Genomic DNA, 14,671 nt, shown 5'->3' with positions numbered 1-14,671 from the left:
TGAAGAGTACACTGCCAGCCGTGAATGCTGGACACCTCGATCAATCGATGGCCGCCGTGTCGTCAGCACGGAGACACTCGGTCGCCATGGTTACAGTCGAGAAGACGAAAGCGGTCTGTCCTCCGTGTCAAAAAGGGGCGGAGTTAGACAGCAGGACGAGGACGACCGGCTTGTCTCTGGTCAGGGGCCGGAGTCGGGCCTAAGGCCTCAGGCCACGTCTTGGTTATATCTGCAGGAAGGTTTTCTCACGGACTCACGGACGTTCCTGGAAAACACGGGGTCGAGCCTCTGGAAAAGGTGGACCCAGCATCCGTCTTTATACGTTTACTGTCAAAGAATACCAGAAAAATGAGTCACACGAGTGCATGAAAGGGATAAAAGAGATCGGAGGTGGATCTGCTCGTGTGTGGGCGGACGGCGTTTTACAGTCATAAAAAAGTAACTTCTTTCCCATAAAAACGCCTCGTAACTTCAGAGTGGGACACAAGGAAGTTGTTGATGAGGCGAAAGTAACATCATGAAAGCGTCTCCCCTGCAGCCATAGCGGCGGGGCAGCGTTCAGTAGCCACTATGACCTCATGGAAACATCTCCATCATTGCTGGGAGAAACACTTCAAAGGCTCGGGACAAAACTCTCCTCTGTAGCAGCACTGACTGAATGAATAGTCTCTCTCTCTCTCTCTTGCTCTCTCTGTCCGCCCACCATCCCCTTGTTGTTTAGGTTGAAGCACACACCCTCCACGAGCTATCTGCCTTCCCGGCACTCGTGCGTCGTGGTTCTGTAATGATTAACCTCGTGCTCACAGGCGTCACCTGGACCAGGAAAAGGGAAGCATCGTAGGGAAATGCAGCAGACGGGACGATGGAGGGCACAACTCTGCGCCTGCTCTGGTTTCTACTCGGAGTCTCTCTCACCAGACAAGGTGTGTATCTCCTTTAACTTGTCTGAAACTAAAGATAGGTGTTACGTTATTTGTATTTCATGTATTATTTGTTGTGTAATGGGATCTCAGAGATGGTGAGACTGAAGACGAGCCACACAATCGCAGCCGAGTGTTGGACACAGGTGGTGCTGCACTGCAACGCATCCTCGTCCCGGGACGGCCTGTCGGTCAAGCACATGGAGTGGTTCCGCGGCGCGATGTCCCTATGCTCCGTGGACAAAGACGGACTCGTTTCGACGCATCAGAATCACTCCCTCAGTCCCTTCCACTGCCACTTCCACAACGACGGGAGGCTGACCCTCAAACTTGAGTGGGTGCTGCCTCTGGAGAGCGGCGAGTACAAGTGCAAGCTCCGGTCCAACCAAGGAATGCTCAGCGAGCGCACCAGAGTGCAGCTGCAAGGTCAGAGTCTACGCTCACATCCGTCTCAACAAGTAACTGTCTCTTATCAGTCTTCACGTGTAATGTTAGAGGTGCACTTAACAGGAAGAACTCTGGGTAATCACCGGCATGTGTCTTTGAACTCTAACAAACGAGTTAAATGTGTGCGGGTGCTTCGATTGCAGGCTTCTTGTTTCCTGCCTTTGTTATGCTTCACTGTTGTGACACATAAATCAGTTAAGGGCACACACACACACAGTTGAACCAGAAACTGCCCTAGCACATCTTGCTATGTACCAATAATCAGAATCTGAAAGCGTGCCGATGGAAGGTGCTGTTGCAGACTGAGATATTAGGAAACCCCAGTGCGATTAGTGGGTTCGGTAACCGGCCAATCAGTGACTGAGAAGCACGTTTCTCTTGAGGCCATCGTGGACATCTACATCCACCAATAACGTCAGCACACAGATTAACCTTTTCAGCGGTAAGAATATCCCAAAGCAAGCGACCGGTGATCACTGCAAGGTAAAAGTACGCTTTGGGGCCGTGACACACCGACCCGACGGCCTACCGTCGGCAGAAAAGCAGTCGGACTGAAAGTCGGCTCTCGTCTCCTCGAGTCGGACTAAAAAAATACGAAGACACCAATCCAACTGGAGCGTTTGCTCTGCGTGTCCATGAGGCGTAATACGTCCCCATAACTGCAGGCGGCGCTAATCTGTGATGTCGCCCAGTAAGAAAAGGAAAGAAGAACAACCAGAAATGACGGATCGCTCTAGTCTAGAGTTCTGAAGTGAAACTGCTGTTTTCACGTCTGAAAGAAGTCAAGAAGGATTGAAAATACGATGCTAATAATGAAAATATAATACAATCAAACACAATCCAAATCCAAATGGATGTTTAGCGTCTGTGCCATCGCTGTTTAGCTAGTTTGTTTGCCATCGTCAGTTAACTCTGATTCGCTAGTCGAGGGCTAGCACTCCACCAATCAGATTGGTCATAACGGCCAATGGCTAGTGGCCGATTCTACCTGTCGAATTGGCCGAAATGACCGACCTCACCCAACTGCCGATGGCATCCAACGGACGATTATCGGGTTGGTGGGTCCCAGCCTTTAGAGTAAAAGTAATCAGGATAAACTGGAGCGTCATGCCACTGAGCATGCCCAGTTGAGACGTCCCAGTTGAATTCTCAATTGACCCTTCGTTAGCCTTCTGATTGGTCCCTGTCTGACAATCAGAACAATCATCCTCCGTTGCTACATCCAGGTCAGAATATCCGGTTGGACAAAACAGCCGTCTCTCTCGTTCACATCAATGGAAAAAGCCTAGTTTTCACTTGCCTTGCATAGAAATTTAAATCACTGTATTATTTTTTTTTTAACTTTCTAATAGTAAAGGGAAAACCTGGGAACACACTGCACACAGTGTCGTGAGGATGCAGCATATTTTTATCCCCAAACTGGCAGAAATCCGTTCTAAAACAAAGTCGGCTTGGCAGCAGGCTACAACCCACAGTTACAACCGTGAAAGCGTTTTATTTATTAATATCTGTAGGAATGTTTGTTTTTTTTTCCTGTTTTTTTTTTCAACGAAATGAGGGCCTTTTTGCCCCACTAAATGTGCCCCAAAAGTCACCAAATTTTACACGCAAGCCAGGCCTGGCGAAAAACTTTATATTTAATGGTTTGCATAAATGGGCATGACCTAATGGCTCAACAGCGCCCCCTAGAAAATTTGTGCCTCAAGCCCCACAATACGGTTTGACGTACATGCACGACAATCAGTACATACCTGTATCATGTCGCAACTTAAAGAAAAGTATCTTAGCGCCATGGCCGAATCCGAACAGGAAGTCGGCCATTTTGAATTAATCGTGTAATTTTGGCGCAATTTATGCCATTTCTTCGAACCGTAACGTGCACCCAGGTGTGTTATACATCAAAATGTGCGTCTCGATCCTGCGACGATGTGCATTACTTTTCTCAGTCAAAAGTGTTACTGTGGCACCAAAAAGCGCGCCCCCCTTCATCTGATTGGTCCATATTTGATAGTTCCTACTTTCTGCCATAACTTTTGAATGGTTTGACATAAAGACTCGTGGGTGGTGTCATCGGACTCGGTTTTGAGTCCTTTAACATAATTGGTGCAAATTAGCCCCGCCCCTTCTTCTGATTGGTCGATATTTGATAGATCCTATTTTCTGCCATAACTTTTGAATGGTATGACATACAGAGTCGTAGGTCGTGTCATCGGACTTGGTTTTGACTCCTTCACCTTAATTGGTGCAAATTAGCCCCGCCCCTTCATCTGATTGGTTGATATCTGATAGTCCCTACTACTAGTCTGCCATAACTTTTGAATGGTTTGACATAGAGAGTCGTGGGTGGTGTCAATGCTAAATGTCTAGGCCCGAAGAATCTACATGCAAGTCATACAAGCACTTCCACTGCAGCACGCCTGAACCTGCACAAGGGTGCGAGGGCCTGTTCATCGTTGAATCACAAGAATACATTTAATCTCAAAACCAACTGTAAATTACGAAAAATGTCTGCTCTGGATAAAGCTATGTTGATGGCCACAGCTTCCACCGTGCTATCAGCTAAACTAATCAAGAGATCTCATTTTCGCCGAAAACCTAAGTTTTTTAAACTCACTCCATGGCACCTGAAGAACTTTTTATTTATATTTAGGTACTGTTGATTTTGTTTGGTCCAATAATGAGAAATAAAGTGATGTAAAACCCTGTTTTTACAATGGAAGTGGACGGGAGACAGTTTTGTCCAACCTAGCAACGGGGGCCGGGGCTTGACAAAGGGTCAATTGGAACGCCCAGTCAGAGGAAAAACGTTCCCCGATGTCAGGATCCAACACGTGTGCCGTTCACATCGTAGTTTTGTTAATGAAGGACCTGAACAAAGACCTTCAGAGTCTCTGCAAGTTCTGCATCGTGATTTTAACGTTTACCGCGTCACATTCATGTCAACTCCTTCGTCTCTCTTTCAGAGTGCTCCAGGGGAGCCAAGGGTGTTCCGACGAGCGATGGAGCATCCTGCACCTTCAGCCACGTCCACCCAGACGGAGACGTGCACTGGTTTCAGGGCTCCCACAACCTTTCGGACGGGCCCGCGAGGTACCAGACCATGAAGAGTGTGGACCGGCACGGCTGGCTGACCATCAGCAGCACCCTGACCCTCCAGGGAGAACTGGGTTCACGAGAGCCCTACAACTGCTCCCTGAGGAGCTCCACGTCAGGCAGATACATTGGAAGCACTTTGGTTTCAGGTCTGAGACCAGAACTTTTCCGTTTTCCCACCAACGCAGTCGGATCTCAGGGACCCGGAAAGACGCTTCTGTATATTTTACTCTCACTTATCATCGTTGCGCTTAACTAATTGACTTCAAAGTGGGAGCATTTCATGGAACATCAGGGTAGATCATTAACTCATATGAAAAAGTGGTACCGAGATTATGTTTTGTCTTTTATATCCTTTACAAAACTGGTTCAGCTGTAAATGTGGTTGAATGAGTCACGTTGCAAGGTCCAAAGATTTATTATCTGGAGTTTTCTGTCCCAGCTGACGGGAACAAGGAAATTACAGAGCGTTGATAACAAAGGTGCATTTAATCATTACAAATCTGGGGTTTTTAGTTCTTATACACCGTCATGGGCGAGGAAGCAAGCCTCCCAACACTGAAAAACTAGGAGTAACGCAAACCAGGGGGCCCAGTCAGGCAGAAACATTCAAGAAGGGCCACTTGTGCAGTTCGATCTTCAGCTGTAAACTATTTTCCGGATTAATTTCTCCAAAACTCAAACTCTCCTGACACGCGGGGGTCAGGTGCATGAAACGCACGTTGTTGCAGGATTAAAGGATGTGAACTCTCAAGGACCAGAATGTACAGTCTGCCCTTACATTTATGAATCTAAACCACCCAAGTTTTAAGTTAGTTAAGAATGTTTTCAAAACTTCTAAGTTTCCTCTCATGACTTTGCAAGTTTATAAAACTTTTCCTCTTGCAAATGTCTTGGATATTCTGACATTGTTCTCCCACTAATCTGCAGGTTTTATGGTGTTTTCTTTCATTTCACTTTAGCCACTAGGAGGCTAGGCTCCAGATTCCCAAATCCAGAATAGGAAGGGAATTACTTGCATAGTATAAAAAAGTGCAAGCTACCGGAAAGGTTATGAGGTTTTATTTTATATTACCACTCCACCTGATGAGGTTCACCCAGTCATGTGTAGGGAAAAAGCTGCATCACTGTTTGTCTGGTACCTGCTGTATGAGGGGAAATAAGACTTAAGGGGGGAGGGGGCACCTGCTTTGTTTGATCCTCTCAGAAAACAGTGTGAAACAAGGCACAGCCCTGCAGCAGCTCCGTGTGTGGGAGGATGCTGCCCTCTAGTGGACGATCAGGGATCTGCACCACGTGGATCCTGAAATTAAATCCAAGAGACAATTTCATGCAGCAACAGGTTTCTCCTCATGCTTTGATTTGCTTTTTGCCTCTGACATGAGATTAAAGGTGGACGCACTTTTTTGAGTTCTCAGCATCCCATAAATAAGTTTACATCAAACAAAAATGAGATGGATAAACCGAAACAAACAGTTTGTGGACGTCCTATTTTAGTTTTTACAAAACGAAGAAAAGCTCTGGCTTTAGTGCATCTTCCTCAGACAGACGCTTACTTTGGGAATGCCGCTCCGCTAGTGACGTCACTGGAGCAGCATCCCAGGAGCCCTGAGTGCAGCAGTGTGAGGTCACCTTGACAACGCAGATGAGCTACTGGTGCTGTTGTTCAAGTGTTTTGGGGCAGATTTTAATCAGAGAGAGCTGCAAAGACACGACTTCAAAGCTGTTGTCCTACATATAAATGCGGTATTTTTACTTAATTTACATTTTGTTATTACCTCGGGACTGCCAGTCCTAATTTGAACCGATTGTGATGCTTTGAGGGATTTTTTCCTCCTTTTTTTAAATGATTTCTTGACTTTGGCATCAGAATGATAATATTGATAACCCTATGTGTTTGTGTGTGATGTCATGATGTCATGATGATGATGATGATGATGATGTGTGATGAAGGTTTCCTTGGATATTCTGCAGGACAGGACATAAAATAGTTTAAGTTCTTGATTTTTTAAGCAATCACTGAATTGCAGCCTTACTGATTTTCTGATAACAGATTTTGATCAAAATAAGCTTTTATTGATATTTACAAAAAAATATGTTTCTAAGTAACAGCTGATGTACATTTTCAAAATGAAGTAATAAAAAAATGATTTCTTACAAGAAACCACAGAACTGCCTTTTTCTCCTTTTTTCATGTAATTAACTTATTGCAAGTCAAAGTCTGTGAGAACATATAAAGTTTGAATTATTCTGCATTGAAACTGAAGAAAAAGATGTCGTACAAAAGTTAGCGTTGGCTCTTTTAATCGTATGATTTTTGTTTTAAATATTTAAATATATAATAAAAAGCATCTGATCATTGTGGGTCTCTGTATTAAGCAAAAAAGATGGGATGGGGAGAACGTGCCCCAGAGTGGATGGAGTCAGTCAGATTTACCAGCCTTTGAGTATAAAATTAGTATAAATGAGTATAAAATGGAAATAATGAGTACGAGAAGAAGATGCGCTGCAACACAGATAACTACAGGAGATCCATTCTGCCCACGGCAATAAACTCCTATAATAAATCTTTGAAAACACTTTGTCTGCTGCAACATTTAATTTCCCTTCTGTGATTAATAAAGTATTTTTGAATTGAATAGAAATATCCAATGAACTGTTAACCCATATATGTACTCTATGAACATGATTGTGTGTGTGTGTGTGTGTGTGTGTGTGTGTGTGTGTGTGTGTGTGTGTGTGTGTGTGTGTGTGTGTGTGTGTGTGTGTGAATAAACTTAATGAACCAAACATAACCAGACATAATAACTTGAGTTTTCAGTAAAATAATTTCCTATTTGATTTTTATTTTGTTTTCAGCTCATTATTATATCATTATTATTATAATAATAATTATTATTATTGTTTTTATTAATTTAGAAAATGATAAATACATTTATTTTTTTATTAATGTACACGTTTGGCAGCAAACTGCAGCTGCGTCGCTTCCTGGTGTTGTAATACTGACGTTCCACCACAAGGGGGACCAGGTTGAACACTTTATTGTCCTCTGGACACAATAATGACTCTCAACCGCTTTTAGAGATAATCGGTCACGGAGGACATAATGTACGAGTTCACATCTTGTCAGAAATGCACAAATTCATAGAGTCTGAGCCTTTGGAGACACCTTTCTTGTGTGCAGCCGGCATTTTGCTTCATTATGAATTATTTAAAAGCTCCACTAATTGCTGAGACGTATTTATCAATCCTGCCAGTTTACATGTACTTTTCTCAGTGAGAAAGAAGAAGAAAAAGAGGTTTTGATCACATTTTTTTTATCCTTGCATGCTCAGAAGCCCTGCTGGTGGCGTGTGCGCGCACGTGGACAGGCTTCTGGTTTTATAAGGATCCTGCTTCCTAGTTACATCATCTTTGTGTTCAAACTTCTTTTTTTCTTTTTTTCTTCTCTCCTTCCTATCAACACCTCATCCGGTCAAAGTGCAGTGTTCGGTCAATTTGCCGGCGGTATCAGTGTATATGGGGCTGTGGGTCATGTTCCCATGGTAACTGGGATGCTTCATTAGTGTGTGTGTGTGTGTGTGTGTGTGTGTGTGGCTGACCAATAACCCGGGTAGTCCATCTCCCCGCAGCAAGATTTACTTATCCCCCCGACAGACGGGTGGTCGTCCTCAGGTGGGGGGGCCGTGGCTGATGGGGGGGGCAGTAGAGGGCGATGAGGGCCTGACTGAGGGATGGGATGGGAGAGATGGGGAGGACAGGGACGAGGGGGGGTGAAAAGGGAAGATAAAAGCAGCATAATGTCAACAAACAGCAGGTTTACGCGCAGCCCTGATAGCCTGTTGCATCACATTACGGTCAATGGGACACGTTTTAGGATTAATTGCCTTAAAAGCTGCAGGTCACGTGGCCTCGTGTTGTTAGACATCCGCGTGTTTGCTGTCTTCATTAGAGACACATCTCACTGCTTCATTCGGCCCAGATTCATAAATCGGTCACATGTAGCGCCTATAATAAAGAATAAGTGCAGTTGTGGACAAGCAGGTTTTTTTTATTATAGTATCACCTGGAACATTTAAAGAAACTCCTGGGTTCATCTCAGTCCTCCTGGTCCAGGAGATAAAAACAGAAAACAGGGGTTGCTTGGCAACCTGTGGAGTGTTTTGTTGGGAAACCTGCTTCTTCCATAGTGATTTGTGGAGCAGAGAGTCTATTACAGACATTACACACTTAAGCTGATTCACAAATCTGTGGACACCCCCCCACCCCTAAAAAAAAAAAAACACATCCAAATCAAAGTAAAAAACGCAAGAGTTGAAAATGAGAAATGGGGGGGGGGGGGGTGGGGGGCGCTGCATCTGACATGTGGCCATACTGATGTATTCCGTTCAGTTCCCCAAATGGCCACTAGGTGTTGGCTGTAAATGTGAGTTGACCTCTATGTTCTTATGTCCCTATGTTCATTTAGAAGAGCCTTTTCATTGTAGTGTATTACTAAATTAATCTTATAAAGCAATTTGTACAAAATACAGCAGCAAATGACAGTTTTCAACATTAGCCACTTCAATGTATCATTCAATTCAAAAACACTTTCTTAACCCCCACAGGGTAATTACTCACGATAAGTAATAATCACAGCAACCTATAAAGTTTAAAGTTTCAAAGTTTATTTAAACGGGACAATGCATATTCATGCATAAACAGCTGATATAAATGTAATGTGGTTATAGGCACAAAGGCTCATTTATATTTACTTGTGAGAGTGTGGAGATGTTCAAAACCTTTTTATTCAGGTGTTAACTGAGTTTTTACATTCTTATTTTAAAATTCAAAAAAGTTAAGTTTCCAAAAACTCTGATGCAGCCTCATGTGAGGCTGGTTGGAGATAAAAGCCGGATGATTCCGCCCTGATCTGCGTCTGTGGAGCCGAGGAACTTGAACAACCCACTAAATGAGGCTTACGTGGCCCAAACAAAGCGACAGGATTGTGATACTTTGAAGTTTTTGATTCGGTTGTCACTTCAGACACCAAAGTACATCCCCTCAAGCACAGGGAAGTTGATTTGTTTTCATAAAACGTTCCCTTTAATGCTCAGACTCAGACTGGGTGTTACTGATGCACACAAACGAGCGCTCTCTCAAACCCGTGAATGCGTGATAATGCCCGGAATCTCTTCGAGGGCAGCGCTGCATGCAATCTTTTTTTTTTTGTATAGCACAATTCAACACAAGGTGTTGAATTCCAGCTATCCAGCAGTCCAGCGATCTTGTGTCAGAACAGTCGAGAGAACTGAGTGTTTCGGTGTCTCATCAAGTGTCTGTATTGAGTGTCATCGCCATTGCGGAGATGAGCGGTTCCTCTCGGAGGACCACCGGCACCATGACCACCAGGTCATGGACTGGCACCAATACCGGCAGAGCGGCTAATGCTACGACCACAGCGGCTAGCAGGAGGGCTAATGCCGTAGGAGACCCCACCCCCCTGGACGGTGTGGAGGTGGTGGGTCTGACCGGTGAGGGGTCAGAAGCTGCTGTGGTCGACCAGACCACCAACGACTCGGTTCAGGATAAGGACGCGCCCCCAACGGTCCCAGCTGCCCCCACACACACATCCAGGAGTCAGGTGTCAGGTGTCCCTCATCAAGTGTCCTCATTGGGTGTCCTCATCACTGTTGCTGATTTGAGGAGTTCCTCTCGGAGGACCACCGGCACCATGACCACCAGGTCATGGACCGGCACCAGGGGCCTCATGTACAAAACGTGAGGCGCACAAAAAACGTGCTTACGCAACTTTCTACGCTCACGGTCGGATGTTCGAAAAGTGATTTGAACGTAGAAAGTTGCGGTCTTTCACGCACAAATAATGTTTGGCGTACGCACTTTTCTGAGGTTTTGCCCGTTGGCGACACTCACTGGTAATGCAGTGAAGTGCAGAATATGAGGAAACAAACAATAACAAACGTCAACAATAAGTTCACAACCACACGTGACGGACACGACAGTCCAAGTCACCAAATAAGTGACACACGGGTGGAACTGCACCAATTTCATAATTAACTACATGGTCTGAACATATAAAGGTCGGCGCAGGACAACGTAACCTGTGCAAATGGCAGCATTGATTGTGTTAGAGGACATTGCTAATGGCAGAATCAGGAGGGAGCGCGTCTTCAGGGACCACGATGATTTCAGATTTCCAAGAGCCATCCTCTTGGAACTCTGTGCTGAGTTGGGTCCGAGTTTGGAGAGGTGCACAAGGAGGAGCCACGCACTACCTGTTCCCATACAAGTGCTGAGCACACTTGGTTTCCTGGCAACCGGGTCCTACCAGCGGGAGTTGGCAGACCGGTCAGGAATAAGTCAGTCTGCACTGAGCCGTTTAATGCCAGCTGCATGGGACGGGATCATCCGCATGTCCACCAGGTACATCAGGTTCCCGTATGGTGCAGCTGACCTTGCAAACATTAAAACGCAATTTGCCGCGATTGCCGGTTTTCCTAATGTAATCGGCGTGATCGACTGCACACACATTGCAATAAAGGCGCCATCTGTGGATGAATTTGCGTACGTCAATCGCAAGAATTTTCATTCCATCAACAATCAACAATCATATGCAATGCACAGATGCGTATTACAAATGTTGTGGCAAGGTGGCCTGGCTCGACCCACGACTCGTACATCCTCACCAACAGCCTGGTGGGGATGAGTTTCCAAGCTGGCAGAGTGCAGGATGGATGGCTCCTTGGTAAGTGATCATGTACAATGTCGACAATAAAGCCACGTTACAATTAATTAATGTGTCTATTGACAATAACCCGTCAGGTGACAGCGGCTATCCACTGAAGGGGTGGTTGTTGACCCCCCTCACCAACCCCCAGACTGCCCGAGAGCACGCATACAACCACGCTCTTACCATCACTAGAGCTGTTGTAGAGCGAGCGATCGGGCAGTTGAAATGTCGGTGGCGCTGTCTGGACAGGAGCGGGGGGATGCTGCTGCCCCAGCAAGGTGTGTCGCATCGTCATTGCATGTGCCATCTTGCACAATCTGGCGCACCGCCATGGCATCCCACTAGGGAAGGTCGAGGAGCCAGCAAACGAGCCAGAGCCAGTAACACTCCTTGTACAACCCCATCCAGCCGCTCTCCTCTTCACCTCCACCTTCATGTCCAATTTTTTGTGTGCTGCGTCGTTCAGAGCCACAGCGTTTACGGACGCAGCCAAAAGCTCCCACTCGCCTTTTTTGCGCTTGCTGGTCATGCCAGAGGACAGGGAACCAAAAAGAACGTTTTTCCTGGCCTCCACCTCTGTCAACAGTGTCTCCAGCTCACACTCCTTGTATTTTCGCTTTTTCATACTTCGCCATTTCCAACGTCCACTGCTGCCGTAAACATAACGAGGGAAAACATCCTGTAGGCTTCTATCCAGGGCTGATGATTGATATTCACAATAGTGGCAGATTAGCAGCAAAGAGTGCAGTCTTGATGATCCTCTTCATCTGAAGATGTTCCAGCTCCCAACAATCACAACATCACGTCTTTTGAGGGCCATACAAGATTACAGCTGAAAAACAGCTGAATACAAAGACATTTACAAGCTTTTGTTCCTTTATGGACAAAAAGTTTCTTCCCTATGAGACATTTGTTATTTTAAAACTTTCCATCTGGTTTATTTTGACCACTCTCATCTAAGGACAAGGAAGAGTGACATATGGCTCGTCAGTAACTTGCTGCCCAGAGCTCAAAGACCACATGATACCAGTGAGGTCACATCCACGTCCTCTGCAGAAAGCTTTGTAGAGACTCTGTTGGAGTTAGTGTCATGCTGAGTGCCAGGCTGTGTTTAATTGTTTGTTTATTGTTTTGGAATTGTTGTGTTAAGCATTTTATTTGCATGCATGTTTTTGTTGCTTTGTTTAGTTACTGTTTGAAATGTAACTTTTTCTGTGTTTTTGAGTTTGACATGCAATTAACTTTTTTTTGAGTTGATTAGACACAGCTGAACACTATCAAGGCAGGAACTGAATCCTGACTGACAGCTGCAGTGGCCAATGAACCACTGCAGGCTGGCCCCCCTAGACCAATGGTGGACCAGGGGAGGGTTCCCTTCCCCCTAGATATCTGAGGGGATGGACTGAGAATGGCCAGAGAATGGACTGAGGAGGACGGACTGATGGACAGAGGCCCGCGGGGGCCCAGGTGGTTGGGGAGCCCCCGGCGGACTTGGACCGGACCGGGGATCCCTGTTGGCGTGGGCCTGACTGCCGATGCTTCCAGGGGGGGCGCTAGAGGACAGTGAGCCCGAAACAGAATGACTGTGACTGTTCATTTTTTGACCTTTGAAACCTTTTAAGGATTGGCCATTTTAAGAAACAGTTTTAAGTGACATTTTCCCCACCCTTGATTTTATAACAGTCTTTGCGCAATAAATGTTTGTTGCTGCACCCCTGTTCTGTTTGTGGGTTACTAAGCGCTGCTCACCCTCGACGAACGGAACTTGAAAGTATTTCATTGGGGACTTGGGTTCTATTGTAGTACCAAACCGCTAAGAACCACCCCTTTGACATTAGTTGAACCTCCTTTCTGAAACAAGCCCCAGAAAACCAAAGACTAGAAAACAAAAAGATGAAAACAAACAAAAAGATGATCACAAGAAAGAAAATAACAACATTAATAATTATTAATCCCAAAAGGGAAATTAATAATTTTTTTTTCAACAGACAAGCACGGAGGAAGGAAAAACATGACAATATACAAACAAACTAAGAAACCGACTTTCGTCATAAAATAGGAAGTATCTCATAAAGAGAACAGCTTTAGTTTACTAGGAAGGAAGCATGAAAGGTGTAGACACTTCTTTAGAGCAAAATATGTTTCTTTTTCAAACAAGGTCTTGCAATTTTCAGCAATACAATGCTTGACCACATATTGTTTTATGTATTCAAATACATAAAACAAAAAAACACAACAAAGAAAACCCTGGGCTGTTGAGAAGCTCGAATCTTAAATCAGGTCAGACCTGAATCAAATCAGGTCTATCAAGACCAAAACCACAACAGTTTTCTCCCTCCTGAACAAACCGTCTCAGATCGCTACCCCCAACAACGGGTCTTTTAAGGACGGTTGTTAAATGCTTGAAATGTGTAAAACAAACTAAACACAAGTCTGTTACCAGAGTCTCACCTCTGACTTATGCAACGGTTGATGAATTATTCTGGGATAAGAATCAATATCACCACATCTGTCTTTGGAGTTGCACATAAATCTAACAAGCAATCAAGGCCGAGCCCTATGAAGACATCAGTGAAGGAGAAGTTGAGAGTACGAGACTTCAATCAATATTGACTGTGGTTACATAAGCATCTCTGGGGCAACACTTCCCAGGTCTTGCCTGAATGTACTGTTGATTTATTCTCTTGAAAAAAGTCACTTCTGACTCTTTTCCTTGTCACCTTCGTGGACAGTATCCTTTTTCCGCTGCAAGGATGACGCAGCGGTCGTTCTCGTCTCCGGCCTTCGATGTAAAGATTTCACACGTCAGCGTCCTCTCTGCGGGAGGAGGAGGCCACTGTAACACAGCACGGCGGTCGGCAATCGACTTTATTCGGTTTCTTAAGAGAATAAAGGCCAGATGGTTTAAATAGCTGGGAGACGACAGCTTTGTCTTAGTCTGCCTCAGTTTCCTTCCAGGGATTTTTGCCAAAACGAGCCAATTCCACTGAGAAAATCCACTTATGGCGCCAACAGCTTGAAAGCTTTTTTTTTTATTTTTACATTATTTTCATATACAGAGATGCTGATTGTCACATCCATTTGAAGGGATTGGTTTGGGACGATCCAGGACGAAGGAGGGAGGAGAGAGTTTAAATTGGCTCCAAATTATGATGAGAAACCGGACAACTGGGGGCTTCAGAGGGGATCACAGTTCTCAGACGGCAAAGCCAATTTAAAGGCTATTCAGAAACGATGACACACATTACTTTATAGCGAGGCGACTAATACTGTGATTGAACTGTATTTTCACTCGCCATCTGTTGGTAGATGAGTCATTCTTGGCGCCCAAGATTAGATGAAATTATGAGAAATGCGTTGATGAAAGTAGAAAGCGTGCCGTGTGACATTTCCATCACATCACCGCTTTCATTTACCACATAATCACCTTTTGTTCAGACCTATTTCCGTCAATAGCTGCGTATCTAACTCTATTCATAAC

At 44.9% G+C, this 14,671-nt stretch overlaps 1 protein-coding gene across 1 annotated transcript; it reads left to right on the top strand.

The window, feature by feature from the left end:
* The first annotated feature begins 753 nt into the window (after positions 1 to 753).
* LOC133456373 (uncharacterized) lies at positions 754 to 7,038 on the top strand. Its single transcript, XM_061734884.1, has 3 exons — positions 754 to 923; positions 1,014 to 1,346; positions 4,331 to 7,038. Exons 1-3 carry the CDS (start codon positions 863 to 865, stop codon positions 4,717 to 4,719), a joined length of 783 nt encoding a protein of 260 aa, XP_061590868.1. The 5' UTR covers positions 754 to 862; the 3' UTR covers positions 4,720 to 7,038.
* Positions 7,039 to 14,671: the final 7,633 nt, after the last annotated feature.

Source organism: Cololabis saira, chromosome 1 (genome assembly GCF_033807715.1).
Source record: "Cololabis saira isolate AMF1-May2022 chromosome 1, fColSai1.1, whole genome shotgun sequence".
NCBI lineage: Eukaryota > Metazoa > Chordata > Actinopteri > Beloniformes > Belonidae > Cololabis > Cololabis saira.
Note: the sequence above shows the minus strand (reverse complement) of the source record. Positions and strands in the feature narration are given on the sequence as shown.